At 40.2% G+C, this 16,876-nt stretch overlaps 1 protein-coding gene across 1 annotated transcript; it reads right to left on the bottom strand.

Annotated features, from left to right (window-relative positions):
- Positions 1–3,874: 3,874 nt before the first annotated feature.
- Positions 3,875–5,298, bottom strand: LOC133458817 (interferon-induced protein with tetratricopeptide repeats 2-like). The gene has a single exon (XM_061739018.1). The coding sequence runs from the start codon at positions 5,296–5,298 to the stop codon at positions 3,943–3,945; it is 1,356 nt and encodes a 451-aa protein (XP_061595002.1). The 3' UTR covers positions 3,875–3,942.
- Positions 5,299–16,876: the final 11,578 nt, after the last annotated feature.

The raw sequence follows: 16,876 nt of genomic DNA, 5'->3' as shown, positions 1-16,876 counted from the left end.
GATACATTGACGTCGAAGATAAAACGGAATGCTTGATTTTAACGGACGGGGAGCAGTGCGGTCATAAGTTGAAGGGAAAGAACACTACAAATCTGAAACGACACGTCTCCATTTACCACAAAGAAATCAAGGTAAGCTAAGTTAACATAAAGTATGTTGCTGGTTCTTTACAACATTAAATCAACGTTGTGTTGTTGAGTGTACTGTCAGCTTAATGTTACTACAATAAAACCTACCCGAAAGTAGTCTACTAGTTAGTGTGTGTGTGTGTGTGTGTGTGTGTGTGTGTGTGTGTGTGTGTGTGTGTGTGTGTGTGTGTGTGTGTGTGTGGTGTGTGTGTGACCTTATGACATTATGAGCAAAGGCTTTCAAGTGCCACTGTTTTCATTCATTCACATGGTTTTTGTGCAGAAGTTCAAAGCCCCTCTAAGATTATTTTGTATAAATGCACACCACACACACCTACACAAGAGGTCCATAAACACAAATAAATCCAAACATGGGGCATTTTGAATCACATGAAAGGTGCAGCCATAGAGAGAATCATAACAAACTCCAGCTTTTTGTTGAGTCGTTTACACAGCTGCGACTGCAGCCAAAGTTTATAAAACCTGGCGTTTAGAGGGTTAAATCTTTAAAAAATCATGAATATTTGATATCAATACTTAGTGAAAGAAATGAGCTCAATTAAAGTAGAATATAATATTAATGTATAATATGTTTTAAATAATTGTCAAACTAAAATTAGACTAAATTGTCAGACTAAAACTAGACTAAAATGCAAATAGTTTTTGTTGACTAAAACTAAACAAATAAATTCACGGTTTCATGGACTAAAACAAAGACTAAAATGCTCGACTTTTAGTCGACAAAAATGTGACTAAATAAAAAAAGGACATCCACTGCCAATCCAGGAAGCAGGAACACACGGAGACACACGTCAAGCACTGGAAATCTGCAACAAAAAACCACAAACAAAGCACGAAACCGGCACGGAGCCAACCAAAACACGAACAGCAATCGACCTAAATCTTGAGATCTGATCGCAGTCTGAGCTAAGCTATCGCTACCGCTACCTAAACCCAAAAACTAGAGAGCCAGCATGCAGGTGAACAAGCCAGTGTGTATGTCTATGTGTGTGTGTGTGTATGTATATGATCATGCGTGTGTGTGTGTGTGTGTGTGTGTGTGTGTGTGTGTGTGTGTGTGTGTGTGTGTGTGTGTGTGTGTGTGTGTGTGTGTGTGTATGCATGTGACTAAATGACTATATGTGTGTATGTGTGTGTGTGTGTGTGTGTGTGTGTGTGTGTGTGTGTGTGTGTGTGTGTGTGTGTGTGTGTGTGTGTGTGTGTGTGTGTGTGTGTAATAAACCAAACAAAGCTCCACCTGAAGTGTATCTATATCTACATATTGAATCTTTGAATATACTAATTAATTTTTCCACATTGGTGATGTGGTTATAACTAGTCTCGTTTCCAAACTCTAATATTTCAAAATGATTGTCTGGGGAAGTTCCACCTCAATTTTGTAAAAATAAGCGGGTGTCTGGGTGGAAACGTTTTGTGAGTTTTAAAAAAAACAGTGTTGCAAAACCAACCAACAGTCTTTTAGGGTGGGCCTTTCGTTGCTAACATTGCTGACGTTTCTGGTAAGGTGTGTGCAAAGCAGAGCTAACCAATCATTGGTTGAGGATGAAATACTAACACAGATTTTCATTTAATTTCATTTACTTGTTCTGCCCATGGAAACATTCAAATTGTACCAAAGGAAATAGCAAACAGTTGCATCTTTATCCATGTTCAGAAAGGAGCAGGAAAAAGAAAACTCTTATTTAACCTGCCTATTTTACCTATTTTACCTTTTCAAGGAATAAAGGTTATAAAGGTTTCAAGGTTGCAACCAGCGGTAGCACTATTACAAAATCTTGCACTAACTTCCCCAGACATTCAAGTCTTGTCCAGTCTCGACCTGAACGTTGGGCATCACAAGACTAAGTCATAATTAGCAGCCTAACAATTTGTAGCAGTTAATATAAAAAGTTACCTTTCTTTTATGTCTGAAGTGACTCATCTATCATGAGAAATGCTCCTTCCCCCAATTCTCTGTCCTTCTCTATGATGCAGCCTCTCCATCGCTGTCATGCAGACAGCTTTGCCATTCTTGAAAGGGTTCTTGAGGATGCAGCAATGTTGTCCATCATGAAATCAAGCTGGCGAATAATAATAATAATAATAATAATAATAATAATAATAACAATAATAATAACAATAATAATACTGACCAAAAACGTTATCCCACAATGTTAGCCAAAGTTACCCACCATTCAAATCGGTCCACAGATCCACCATCTTTTTCTTCAGCTTCATTTTGTGATGGCACCGGTTGCACTTGACTTTCCATCTCAGTATTTTTTTCTTTTGGAGCCATTCAATTAGTTTGAGGTGTTTGTGTTTTTTTTTTTGCCTTCTGTCAGCTCACTCAACTTGTTTGCTAACTTTAACCCACGCATGCCGTGTGCTCCTAAAATGAAACGTGCAGCTTGGTAAATGGCTATCCTGTTAAAATTACTGTCCGTCCTGCCAGAAAATTCTGCTCCTCCGCTAATGCTGCGTTCATGACGCCTCAGAACTCTGGGTTTCCCCATTGAAAACTCCCATTTCTGTCTTCAAAGCGTTCCAGACATTGACATATATATATGTATATATATATATATATATATATATATATATATATATATATATATATATATATATATATATATATATATATATATATATATATATATATACATATATATATATATGTATAAGATGTATACATATAACAAATGTTATCTGTTATCTGTTATCTGTTTTATTTTGTTTTAAATAAAAAGTCTAAACTTCTTTATATGTGATTGCTTAATTTACTAATGGTTAACTATGGTCAAGTAATGCTTATGAGGCAGTTAAGCATTAATAATGTGTTACCTAAGGGATAAATGTGTTACACTTTACAATAAGGGTCCAGCAAGCCTTTACTAATGGTTAATTATGGTTAAGTAATGCTTATGAGGCAGTTAAGCATTAATAATGTGTTACCTAAGGGATAAATGTGTTACACTTTACAATAAGGGTCCAGAATAGTATTTACTAATGGTTAATTATGGTTAAGTAATGCTTATGAGGCAGTTAAGCATTAATAATGTGTTATCTAAGGGATAAATGTGTTACACTTTACAATAAGGGTCCAGAATAGTATTTACTAATGGTTAAGTAATGCTTATGAGCCACTCCTATACATTTATTAAGGTTTATGTCAGGTTACCGTTCATAAGGTCAGGTAAGCTACCTGATAACATACACAGCACCATTAGGAAATGATTACTTAAGACTGTAAATAGTTGTTTAATAATGCCCATCCAGTAAACATGTACACCATTAGCGAATGATTAGTAGATGTATTAGGTAGCTGTTACTTAATGCATATTCACTCCAAATAAACACCATTAGTAAATGATTACTAGGGACATTATTAACGTTTTACTTATGTATTAACTAATGTATTACTTTATACTAAGTAATGCATACATAAGGATACATAATTACATCATGTAACGTTTATTAATGCTTACTAATGTATTAATTAACTCTGAGCAGTAGGCATTAATTAACTGTTTATTAATGCATTAACTAATATGCTAATTAATGTTAAGTAATACATAATAATGGTTATTTAACTATTATTACACTGTTAATTAATGCTTAATAATGCATTAACTAACTGTTTATTAATGCATTAACTAATATGCTAATTAATGTTAAGTAATACATAATAATGGTTATTTAACTATTATTAAACTGTTAATTAATGCTTAATAATGCATTAACTAACGTTAATTAAGGGACCCTTATTGTAAAGTGTTACCACACACTTTTTTGTTTTCCAGCTGTTGTTGAAATCTCACTCAGGCTGGTCCTCCTGCAGTGTTTCCAGGAACTTCTGGATTTCTTCCGACCTCCAGAAACCACGTCGCTTGCTGATCTTCCTCAGCTCTCTGATGCTGTTCTGCCTGGAGGAGGACTCCAGAGGGACCTCTACTGTCTTCATGTGGTAGTCAATGGACTTGTTTGGCTCCTGCCGGTTAAGGTGTAAGTAATTAGCATAGCAGTTGTAGACCAGCTGCTTGTCTGCAGGTTCCAGGTCCAGAGTTAGCAGCTCCTGGTAAATCTGATATGCTCTCGGCGGATCCCTGCTTATTTTTGCACATATGTCTGCAAGGTCAAGCTTCTTCCGGAGGGAACGGCGATCAGGGTAAAGAGCGATCGCCTGCTCATGCAGGCTGATGGCTCGTTCCATCAGATCAGATGGGTTTGGACGACTGTGTCTGAAGGAAAATATTCTCCAGCTGTAGCAGAGAGCGGCGCACTCTTTCAGGTATCGATTATCAGGATGATTCTTCAGGGCCCTCTCTGCCAAATCGATGGCCTGGTCGATGTCGCCCAGCTGTCTGTACAAATTGAGCAGAACATTGATGCCACTGTAACTGCTGACAGGTTTCAGTACGATCTTTTCCTCCAGCTCGCGAACTTCCTCCTTGACTTGTTCTCCTCTCTTGGCTCTTATGAGCAGCTCCATGGCAGCGAGGTATGTGTCATCTGGATCCAGCTCCCTGGCCTCCCTCATCTCCTCCCAGATGCCCTGATGCAGGTCCGTATTGCTGTACTTTTGAGCACTCACCCTCCCAATCACACGGCTGGTCCTCCAGTGCACCATGTCCGGCTGCATCTCCACTGCCCTCTGGAAGTAACGTGCAGCCTTCCGCCTCTTGTCTTTGTCAAACTTCATCAGGGTCCAGGCCTTCTCTGCACAGATCTCCGGGTGGAGCTTGTCCTTGCATGGAGACGGGTGTTCCCTCAGCAGGGCGTCAACCTTTGACAGGTAACCCTGACTCTGTTCGTCTTCTACCTGAAGGTGGTGCAGCCAGGCCAGATTCCCAAAGTTCACCACCAACCAGGGACCTTCATCTGTGTTCTTCAGCTGTCGGAAGGTCCCGGTGGCCTTTCTGAGGAAACGCCGGGCCTCTTCTTTATCACCGAGCTGATACCAGATGAAACCCTGCAGGTTGTAAATATGACCCAGCCAGAGGTTTCCCTCCTCAGTGCCGATGTCGTCCAGCATGTCTCTGCTCCGGATCAGACTGGAATGGCTGAGATCCAGGCCCCAGGTGAAGTGGCACTCCAGGTCCTTCAGTCTGGACTCCAAGGTGGGCGGGTCCTGAGCAGCACTGAAGGGTAGATATTTAAAAATGTCAAACATCGGGCAGAGTCACACAATCTGTTCTGAAACCTCGAGAGAAGAATGGAAGAAGGAGCTTAAAAGAGAAGAAAGGCAGGGACGAAGGAAGGAAGATGGATGAACGAGTGGGTGCTGACCAGGACACCACCAGTGTTGTTACAGATTTACAGTGGTGAATTAATGTTTGGAGGTGAAGGTTTACAGAAGCAGCATCTTACTGTCGTCATGACGACAGATGGCAACATCCAGGATCAACACTGTTCATGCACCTCAGGAGAAGACTACGTTCACTTACTTTGATTAGTTTCATATGAAAAGACAGGACTTCAGATCTAACTTCTGGTCCCTGGGAAACTGATACTCAGCAGCCATTGGCTCCTCTGTGTTGGGCTATGGTCCTACGTGAACTGCTAGTGGTTAAATAACAGTGGCTTCCTCAACCTCGCTCTCTTATCTTCCAAATTTACGAGCCCTTCCACTGAGCCCTCTGTGAGCCACAAAAGCTACATGCTCGTCATCACGGACACGAGGAGAACAGGGAAAAAAGACGCTTTTCACCAGGATCCCCTTGTTTGAGGTTCTTTTCCACGTCATTGATTTCCATCTTGTCGCTCGACTACATCCCGATCCCGCACTGTTTTTTTAGCCGCCCGCTCCTGCCCGCAGGAGAGTTCAAACCGCCCGCTCCCGCGAGATTTGCATTGGGTCCCGCGGGACCCAGCAGAACCCAATCCCAATGCAGCCCTCTAGATCACACGAGTCTTCCTCCCCTCCCCGTGACCCTGCCGAGGATAAAGTGGGTACAGAAAATGAATGGAGAGATGGAAAAAATATGTTTAGTGTCCAAAAAATCTAAAATGTCACTGTTTGACTGATCTGAAGTAAACTCCCTGGATTTAATGAGCTCAGAGTTGACACTATTTGTGATGTTGTTTGGAAAAAGTATGACCGACATATGATCAACGATTATGATTTCATATTTTCAAAAATATAGAGTGATGAAGTTCTTATTAGACCCTATGTTGCAGTGTATGACAATTCTGCATTTGTGACAGAGATCTGATCCTTGAATCTTTCCTCCCTGGGACAAACAGGGGATTTTTAATTAATTTTATTTCAATGAATATGTGTGGCAAAAACCATCCACTTCCGGTTTCACGGCCAATGACACAGGCCCTGTTAGACGTCCATCCACAAAATCTTATCTGGTGTGTGACAACAGTTTTGTCTATATCCAGTAAACGTCTTAGGCTGATCTGATAAAGGACAGCATAATTACAGGACATAATGTGGCAAAAACCATTATATTTTCATCAGAAGGTGGTGCTATTCATCCAAGATTTTCATATCCACTTGTTCAAAAATGTAAGCTTCATTAAATGCACAGATTTCACAGCAACACACTCTGATAGAAAGTTGCAGGTATCACTGTCAGCTATCTTCAGTGTCTTAACTACTGGTACACCAGGTTTGACATGTATTGGCTTATCTTGCTTGGAGCAGGTATGCTTAGTACAAAACATGACATTTCCTGTTGCCAACAGGTGGTGTTACAACCGTTCCAGAATATTCCACTGTAGACGTGTTCAGGCTCAGACCACAATCATACACATCAGTTTTGGACCAGATCCGGCCTAGTAATGACCAAAATACATGAAAATAACGTATTCTACTCAAAATGGCACACTTCCTGTGTGAGTAAGAGCATGGATCCAAGAGACTGTTTTCTAGGTCTTAAGGCCGGGACTCACCAAGCCTACGGCTGACCGTCAGCAGAAAGGCAGTCGGACTGAAAGTTTGCTCAAAATTTTAATGTAGAGTTAAAGTTAGTGTGTGTGAAGTCAGTGAAAAGGCAAGTAAAAAATACCCAAAATAACATGAAAGTTAAAGTTCAAAATCTTGAAGACAGTATTACCTAGCATACGGAGGCTTAAATGTATTGTAGTCCAAAGCACTTTTAATCTTTCAACGTTAGAATGATGTCTTTATGATAAAGTTTGCAGTTTATGACAAAAGATGTCCATTAGTTAGCATCATAAATATCATGAAGTAGAATTTCGATTGCTCAAAAACTGTAATAACTAGCATTATGAGGCTTAAATAGCCTATGTTGTGGTCCAAAGCGTCCCAAGTCTTTGAACGTTTGTATGATGTCTCTATGATAACATGTTGTAGAGAAACAAGCCTCAGAAATCAGCATGTCAATCCATCCATTTTCTATACCTGTTTTATCCTTTTGCAGGGTCACTGGGGTCTGCTGGAGCCTATCCCAGCTCATTATAAACTAGTATGCATATTTTTCATCAGCATCTCAGTTGTTAGTTTTAAAATGATCGTGAATGTATAGTTCAATTTCTCAAATACTGTAACAGCCAGCATAATGATCCCCCAAAATCATTATATTAACCTGTTAGCATCAGGCAAATGAGCATGCAACTATATAAGTTCATGCTAGGGTGATGCAAGATTAGCATTTAAGGTTTATCGTCAATATCCAAATTATGGTAGAAAATGTACATGTAAGCATGATGTTAAGGGGTGCCAATGTAAATTCAGTACAATCTACGGTCTATGAGATATTGCGGCTTAAGTTTTGTGATTTTTTTTTTCTCATACCTCTCCACTCTACGTGATGATGTCATCCACTCTAACGTTCTGGGGTTGACCAATAAACTTTAAAATTCTGAAACAAATTTCTGTATCATCCCCACCTTCCATTCAACCAACATAAATTATAATTCACTTAAGTACATTTTGTCTTGGTTTATAATTAACTCCACTGCTTCTTTTATCTCAGACAAGGTTTTTAGGTGTCATCATGTGACACTCTGATGAAGGCGGAAGTTTTCCACCGAAACAAGTCAGGTAAACAATAACCTAAAATATCTCAAAGACCGTAGACTGTACTGTATTTACATCGGCACCCCTTCATAAATCTGAGTAATAGCAATCGGGGGCTTGCCAACCCTTTTTTTAGGGTTATTTATGGTCAGTAGTATGCAGTAATGCCAATTTACATTGCCACCCTCACTAAACATTACAGATACAATAGGGTCCTCGCACCATCGTGCTTGGGCCCTAATAAGCAATATAGTAAAAGAGAGGAGAAACAAGAAAGAAGATGGGGAGTTAATAAATTAGACAAGAAGGGAAGAAATCCTGAGGAAGGACTTAAGGATGATAAAAGGGTTGAAAGGTAGAGAACGGAGAAAATCCGGATACTCGCCTCATGATCTGAATGTTTTCCTCAAATCAGAAGTCTCTTGTAAGGTTTGATTTGTTTTCCCCTCTGGGATCCCAGCTGGAAACTCTCCTCTCCGTGCGCTCACACAGGCTTTTAAAGGTGCACACCTTTTTTGCCCTGATGATGGCCAGATAGGCCGAAACATGTTGGCAGCCGTCTTCTGATAAAGGCTTTTTTATCTTTTTAATCCACCTCGTCTCGAGTGCCTGGATCTCTTGCTTCTATTTTTGCGCACTGAAGTGTCAGCCAAACTCCACTTCCAGTTCACAGGAATGAAAACTTAAATCATGAATAACAAGTCAGAGCTAAGTTTCTCTTTTACCAAGCCTTTACGTAATACCCTGCTACAATTGCTGGAATTTATGGTTTGTTTCGGGCTGTCAGTTAACAATGATTTATTGCCATTGTTAGAGATTAGATTAGCTATTAGATTATCCTTTATTTCTCCCTCAATGGGGAAACTCACTTTGTGCAGCAGCAGTTCACTTAACACACTCATTGCACGGGAGGGGTTAAAAAAGTAAAAAATATATAATTATGAAATATAAACAGTATATACATTGGAAGGAAAATAAAAATTTGCCTTTTAAATAGTGTGACTAATTTTGTAGCCAACTCATTTGTTTTTTTGCTTGCTGTTTTGTTTTACGGGTTAAGCTAATGTCCAATTTATACACATTTGACAAGATTTCCCTATTATATGACAACGTAATTTCACCTGCTTCTGTGTGTATATTTGTGCCCATTTTGGAGCAAGTGATTCCATTTATCGTGAGATTTTATTTTGACAGGCACAATTTGTTCCTTCCTTCCTTTGTTGCATTGCGGGGGGAAAAGGCCGCTATGGTATGAATGAGCTAGTGGTAGAGACGGTAAAGGTTTACCATAAAAAGGGAAATAAAATGGTAACAGCAACAAAGAGTTGTATATTTTGGCGATCCCTCCGTGGAGAAACAAGGTTGGTGTGTGTTGTACGCTTATGGAGTTAACTGTTGCCCATCTGTTTATTGATTTGTAAAATGGAAACATGAATATGATTGTTTTTGTTTTCTTTATTTTACAAGTTTTCACATTGGTTTATGGAGCTGATTTTTCTGGAACAGCAATAAATATTAAAATCATCAGTTGAGTTTCTCACCATCTTTCGGAGGGTATGTGTGGCAGGGTGGAGGAGCAGCAATCACACAGGTCACAGGTGTGTCCCATCAACCTCTCCACCCTGCCTGCCTTGATAAGGCAGGGCTGCACAGCTGCTGCGAAGGGGAAGCTGCTGCTGATACTGCTGGTCTGCTGCTGGGAGAAGGTGCTTGCACGTGTGAGAGTGTTTGGTGAGAATAAACAGTTTCTGCACTAAACTCCGTGTCCTCCTCTATCCTGTCGGTCGGGCCCCCGTAGCACTCACCCTGCTACAGTATGCTACAGTGAGAATTTCGCCCAGCAAGGTACCATTGACAACTTTACCACATGGAACATCACTCTGCCTGTGAACTCCACAATCTAAGGGCACGGCGAGGCACACAATGGCGCTGCAGCATCGTATGTATGGTAAAGTGATGGTCAAGGTACGGTAAAGAACATAACTACAGTCAAAATGGATACCTTAAGGGATCAAATAAATAACCTACAGGCAGAAATTGAAGAAAATAGAGGCTCGCTAAAACAAAGAGCTGAAGAAGGCTCGTCAAGTCAGGAATTAAAGGAGCTAACTGAAACCAAAAGAAAAGAACTAGTTGAGCTTCAACACAAAATGGATGACACTGAGGAATTAAAGACATTACATCATTCAGAATGCAAAGGTGTACCCAGAGAGAAATGTCTTGTCCATCAAAGGTAAGAACAGAGTAAAAAGGAAAAGAGACTGCTTAGTGTTTATGAACAATGGAAAGTTCAAATTGGATCAATCAAGGGAAACTTGAGAAGAAAAACGCATCAGATATGGAACTGGCTAAAATGGCAGACACCATTGAAAATGGAAAAGATGACATCACCCAGAGTGACAGCACTTCATTGAGTGAGAAGTAAGTGATGAATTACAACTAAACACTTTCCCTGTACAACTGAAACTCACGACTGTGATGGGAGAGAGCGTGATAATGAAAAGTTAAAGAGTAGATGGACTCCGTGTCAGAGGCTATAATTCAGGTGTTTGTATTGACCTTCTTCCCTCATAAACAAAAAACTGCATACCTTCGAACCGTGATCACATACCTACCCATCAAACAGCACAGCAATGGCCTCACCTAGCAGCAATCGCATACCAGATGCCAACTCTTCTGAGCTGTGATGTAGGACTCCTAATTGGGTTTAATTGTCCCAGAGCTATAAAACCCATAAAGTGATTGATGGAACGGACAATTGGCCCAACAACGTGGTTACAGATTTACCTGACAACTAAAGGCTAGTTGAAATCAGTCACAAGGCACAAGCATAAATGAACACCTGTTTCCAGGGCCAGACATGATCAATAACCTAACAGGCATTCTCATAAGGTTCAGACAACATCCCATTGCTCTTCTATGTGATATATATAACTGTGATGTAGGACTCCTCATTTGGTTTAACTGTCCCTGAGCTGTAAAACCCAGACAAATAATTGATGGAACAGACAATAAGTCCAACGCTGTTGTTACAGATTTAGGGTGGACCATTGTGGGCTACTCAACCCCTTGCCCTAATGAAAGACAATCCAGCCAGTATCACAAAGTTACAGTAAAGGAACTCCCTTTCAGTAACACCAATGAATGTGATAAGCATCCTGGAGTCAGACTTTAATGACACCAAAGGAGATGGCAAAACTGTCTCACAGGAGGATCTTATGTTCTTGGACAAACTCAGAGATGCTTTACAGAAAAATGCTCAGGGAAATTATGAGATGCCTCTTCCCATTTTAAAAAAGACCATCCCTACCTGACAACTAAAGGCTCGCTGAAATCAGGCTCAGTCATCTACGGCGGAAGTTCAGCAGGGATGAGAAATACAAAGGGGACTACACAAAGTACATAAATTAAATCATAAAGAGGGCTGACGTGGAAGAGATGCCTACAGATGGAGCTAGAGGTGAACAATGGTATATTCCACATCATAGCATCCATCACCCTCAGACGCCAACAAACTGCTTGTCGTGTTCGACTGCTCTGCAAAATACTGCGGCACAAGCCTAAATGAACACCTGTTTCCAGAGCCAGACATGATCACTAACCTAACAGGCATTCTCATAAACTTCAGACAATATCCCAATGCTCTTCTATTTGATACCGTATGAAAGTACACCTTTTCGGTGCTGTGTCGTACCCTGGGTATGCAAACTATGGACTAAAATATCTAGCCAGAGAACATGACCATTCACATCCAGTAAGAACTCAATTCGTTGCAAAGGACTTTTATGTGGATGATGGAGTCACAAGTGCTGACACTGTGGAAAAGCCAATTCAGTTGGCACAGGAGGAGAGAGAAATATGCACTAAAGGTGGTGTTGGTATCCACAAATGTTTTCGTCAAAAAATCAACCTGTATTACAGAGCCAACCCCCATCAGAGTGTTGGGCCACAGTCCTCTGTGAACATGGGAGACCTCAGTTTCAACTTTGAGGCCTAACTCTGAGACCAGTCTCAATTTTAAGACCGCATTGTCTCAATTGTTGACTGCATGGTCTTAAAACAAAGGAATATAAAGAATGACTTGCTTGCTGGGCTTTGGGGGTTATTGCACTTCGGGGCAATAAAAGGGGTAGTATGAAAGTGACGCGAGGACAGTGCATTGGTCAGCTCCGCTGGTGGTTAAATAGCAGTGGCCTCCCGAACCTCGCGCTCATTTCTACCAAGCTTCCAAGCTCTTCCACGGAGCTCTCTGTGAGCTACAAATGCTACATGCTCATCAACACGTACACAAGAAGAGCAGGGAAAAGAGCCGCTCTTCACCAGGACCCCCTGCGGAGTGTAACCATCCAGCTGTTCACCAAGGAACGCCGGTCTGCAACAAATCTCACTCTCTCTGACTTTCTTCACCGCAAGGGAAACATCCACGGTCCTTACGTTTTCCTGCGTTACAACAGATTGACCTGCAAAAGTTCCAACGCTTCGACGAGCGGAACGGGGACCTGTGCGCAACGAGACGACGTGACCAGGCAACTACCCCAGGAAATGGGGCACAGTCCGATTGCCAGCGACTCTGCTTTCTCCATCTCTGTGAGACACAGGGAGAGAGAGTGTCATGGTTTCTCAGTTGGGGATATGTTTTTTACATGATCACTCACTGTCCTGTCATTCCAGATCCTGCCACCCTCATCAGCCAGACAATTTACTCATTCTCCTCACCTGTGCTACCCCGCCCATCTCCACACACAGTTTCCATGGTCATCAGTTCCCATTTATATACCGGCCCACTTCCACATGCCGGCTGCCAGATTGTCTAGTGTTCATGCCTAGCTTTCCAGCGTACCTGAGTCTGTCTGTTTCTGCCTGCCTGCTACTTTGCCTGATTCCCGGTTTTTGGATTTTTGCCTGCCCCCTTTGGATTTGTCTGCCTGATCTGCCTGTCTGCCCGGTTTTTGACTCCTGCCAACGTTTGACCTGATTAAAGCCTTTTGGACTCTGATACTCTGTTTGGTGTTGTGCTTTTGGGTTCTCTGTCTTTTGAGCCGTGACAGTGAGAGGACAGGGGAGCCGCTCACAGCTGAACCACCGGTGGAGCGTAAAAATCAGCAACCTGTGGGCCGCGGCCAGAACCACGAGTTCCACAACCACCAGGATGCCGCCGACTACCTCCAGGGCATCTCAACGTAAAAGGCTTGTGTCTGGGCAGAGTTAGTTTTAAGTGATTAGCGTTGAGTGTGTTTGCTGTTGTTTTGTTTGCTTATTACTGTGTAATGCACCGAAGGTCTCTGAAGCGCACAGACGGTTTTTACGTTTTTATTATTATGTTGTTACGGGCCCTTGTAAGTGGACCAATATAACATGTTTCCTCACTACCAAAGCGGTTCGTGCTCCTGTTTCCCCGTCAAAAGCTTAGCGCGAGTGTTGTGGATTTTGCTCCTCACATTGGCTCCTGAGTAGGAAACAATAAAGACAAAGACAGAACAATAAAGGTACCGGTGGTCAGAGATCATGCCAATTTCCTTCCCTCCTTACTAACCCACACGGACAAGTTAGTATCCCGGCCATCAAGCCTCCAATACTTTCATTTACTGATGGTTGGAGGAAACTTCCCCCCCGCAGTTTTGAAGAGTGTGCATCCACTATCTCTCTTTGAGGTCTTAGGTGACGCGCCGTTGTCCGCCATTTTCATTTTGGTCCATGTTACGTGATGTTGTCTTGACACACACACACACACACACACACACACACACACACACACACACACACACACACACACACACACACACACACACACACACACACACACACACATACACACTGACACACACTGAATTTGTGTTTAATGTTAGTTAGTTGTTGTTTATGTGTAGTTTAGGCACTGGAATTTATCCCAAGTTATGTTTCATTATCTTTTAACACTTGTGTAAATAAATTCTGATTCATTTGAATGCGAGAAGTTTTTTGTGTTTATTTTATACATATTTGTCACAGCTGCCGGTTGCTAAGGTCTGTGCTCGGACTCCTTCCTTCACTGTAACGCCACCCCTGGCAAGAGGCTGGCACGTATGGAAGAACAGCTACTTTGAAAGTGATTTTGCTGTTTAGTTATTATTTCCTGATAAAGTCAGTTGGTGCCCCATTTTGATTGATTCATTTTTATAAGCCATTTTCTTTATTGATTATTAATAACTATTGTAATAACTGAACCAGCACTGGAGGTCGGCAGAGGAACTGAAATGATTCTTGATTTCCGGGTTTGATTCTGACTAACAAACTGGAACTACGGAAGTGGTATTTCTTTTTTGTATAGATATCTTTATTGAGGGCATAAAAAAAAAATTAATATTTACAATAACAATATAATTATCAATATTTCTCTCCCTTTTTTTTTTACTTTTCATAACATTAATTAAACCAAAATAAATAAATAATAATAATAATAAAAAAAAATAAAAAATGTAAATAAAAAACAACAACACACCCCTCTCCCCTTCCCTCCCTCATATGGTCAATAGATTACATCATTCAAAATTATTTAACATATGTCTATCAATACTAGAACAAAAATGAATAATAAATTAAATAATCAAGTCCTGTGAAAACAAATTCATTAACATAGTAGATGATTCAGATCATTAGTCCATTAAAAGCAAAAAATCCAAAAAAGGTCCCCAAATAAGGTCAAAGTCTCTAGTTTTTTTTCTAACGGAATACAATATTTTTTCTGGAGTACAGTATGATCCAAGTTCATTGATCCACTGTTTGGGTCCTGGGGGGTTTTCCGATTTCCAGTTTTTTAAAATACAATTTTTTGCTGCGGTGCCTGCAAGCAGAATGAAATACTTTTTATGATAGGTTATATTTAATGAACTAATATCTCCCAGTATCCAAACTTTAGGATCAAGAATATGGGATTTTAAAATGTCAGAAATTGTTTTGATGACGTATTTCCAGAAAGCATCTATAATCGGACAGTTCCAGAGCATATGGAGCAGATTTCCAGTATTTATTTTGCATCTTTGGCACATGGCAGAGACCGCACTATTAAATTTATTTAATTTGTAGGGAGTGTAGTAAATTTGATGTAAAATATTGAATTGAATTTGTCTGTGTTTGGTGGATATTAACATAGTGTGTGTTTTTTCTAAAAGAGTATACCAATCCTTGTCCTCATATGAACATTCCAGGTCTGTTTCCCATTTTTGTTTCATTGGAGGTCTGTGATATAGTGGTAGGTTATTGATAAGAATATTATAGATTACAGATGTTATTCCTTTTATAGATGTGATTTTGTTATCAAGCAATTGCTTTTCCAATGGAGATGTTACAGGTTTATTGGGGAATGTGTCAAGCGATTGATTTTTGATCCAGTCTCTTATTTGAAAATGCTTAAACAAATTATGTGTTGATAAGTCAAATAATTCAGATAGTTGAGAAAAGCTGGCGAATAAATCATTAATATATAAATCATCAATTGTTTTGATACCTTTTTCAGTCCAACTTTGTAGAGTTCTGTCAGCAATATGACTTGAAATGTTAGGATTGTTGATAAGAGGAGTATTCAAAAGTAAACATGTATTTAAGTTCAATAATGTGTGAGAGTCCTGCCATGCGCCAAATGTGCTAGAAATAATTTAATTTGTTGTGATCTTAGCCAGTTTCTTCATGGAGCCCAAGTAGGGGATAGACGTTAATGGGATAGTTTTCATTTCATTTTTCTCTATTGAGACCCATCTCAAATCACTGTTGTTTGAGTGCAGCCAAATCCACAGTGGACGAGCCTGAGATGCTAGGTAATACAGTCTAAAATTTGGAAGATTTAATCCACCTTTAGCATATGGAGCCTGAAGGGTAAGAAGTTTAACCCTTGGGGTTTTCTTTTTCCATAGATATGAGGATATAGCTTTGTTAATATGTTTGAAAAAATCTATGGGGATTTTGAAAGGAATACAATGAAATAAATAAATTAATTTAGGTAGTACGCTCATTTTGATTGTACTGACTCTTCCAATTAATGACAATGGTAAATCCATCCACCTCTGGAGTTCTGAAGTTGTATTTCTTAATGATGGATTTAATGGTAACCAACGGTAACCCGACGATCATCTGGTGGGAGATGTCACCAAGTGGTTACAGAGGTGGGCTTGGGCTGGCGGGCACCAGGTTCAAGCCCCCGGCATGACAACAGGTGAACCACCATGGGCCCCTAAACTGCTCCTCGGGTGCAGCCCACTGGTGGTAGCATAACTTGTGTAACTAATGTAACTAGCATAGCATAACTCGTGTAACTAGTGTAGCGTACTTTGTATAACTAATGTAACTAGTGTAGGGTAACTCATGTAACTAGCGTAGCATAATTCATGATGGCTTAAAAGCAGAGAACTAATTTCAGTGTGTTTCGTGAGACATATACTGACAAATAAAGAGTAATATTTTCTTTTATTTAATGTGTTTAGTTGTGGCTCAAATGCACCATTTTGTGTGGTGATTATTTGGACATGGCAGTAACATTTATGTACTATTTATCGATCGATCGAATTATCAAAAAAATGAGCTCTTACTTGTGAGTTTAAAAACTTTATTCAAACATGTTTAAATCACTGAAACATACTTTTATGCAACAAATGCATTTTCTGGTAGCAGGTGAATTAAAAAGCCAAATATCTCTTCTCTAATCTGAACATTAATTAAACTCATCTTTTAACGAGTATTTGCAATTATGAGAAACACACGTTATTGTTTTCCAGCTGTTGTTGAAAGC

The sequence above is a fragment of the Cololabis saira genome, chromosome 13 (genome assembly GCF_033807715.1).
Source record: "Cololabis saira isolate AMF1-May2022 chromosome 13, fColSai1.1, whole genome shotgun sequence".
Lineage (NCBI taxonomy): Eukaryota > Metazoa > Chordata > Actinopteri > Beloniformes > Belonidae > Cololabis > Cololabis saira.
This window is presented reverse-complemented; position numbering and strand designations above follow the sequence as displayed.

Coding starts and splice junctions, on each gene's coding strand:
- LOC133458817 (XM_061739018.1), bottom strand. CDS start 5,298: ATGTTTGACATTTTTAAATATCTACCCTTCAGTGCTGCTCAGGACCCG.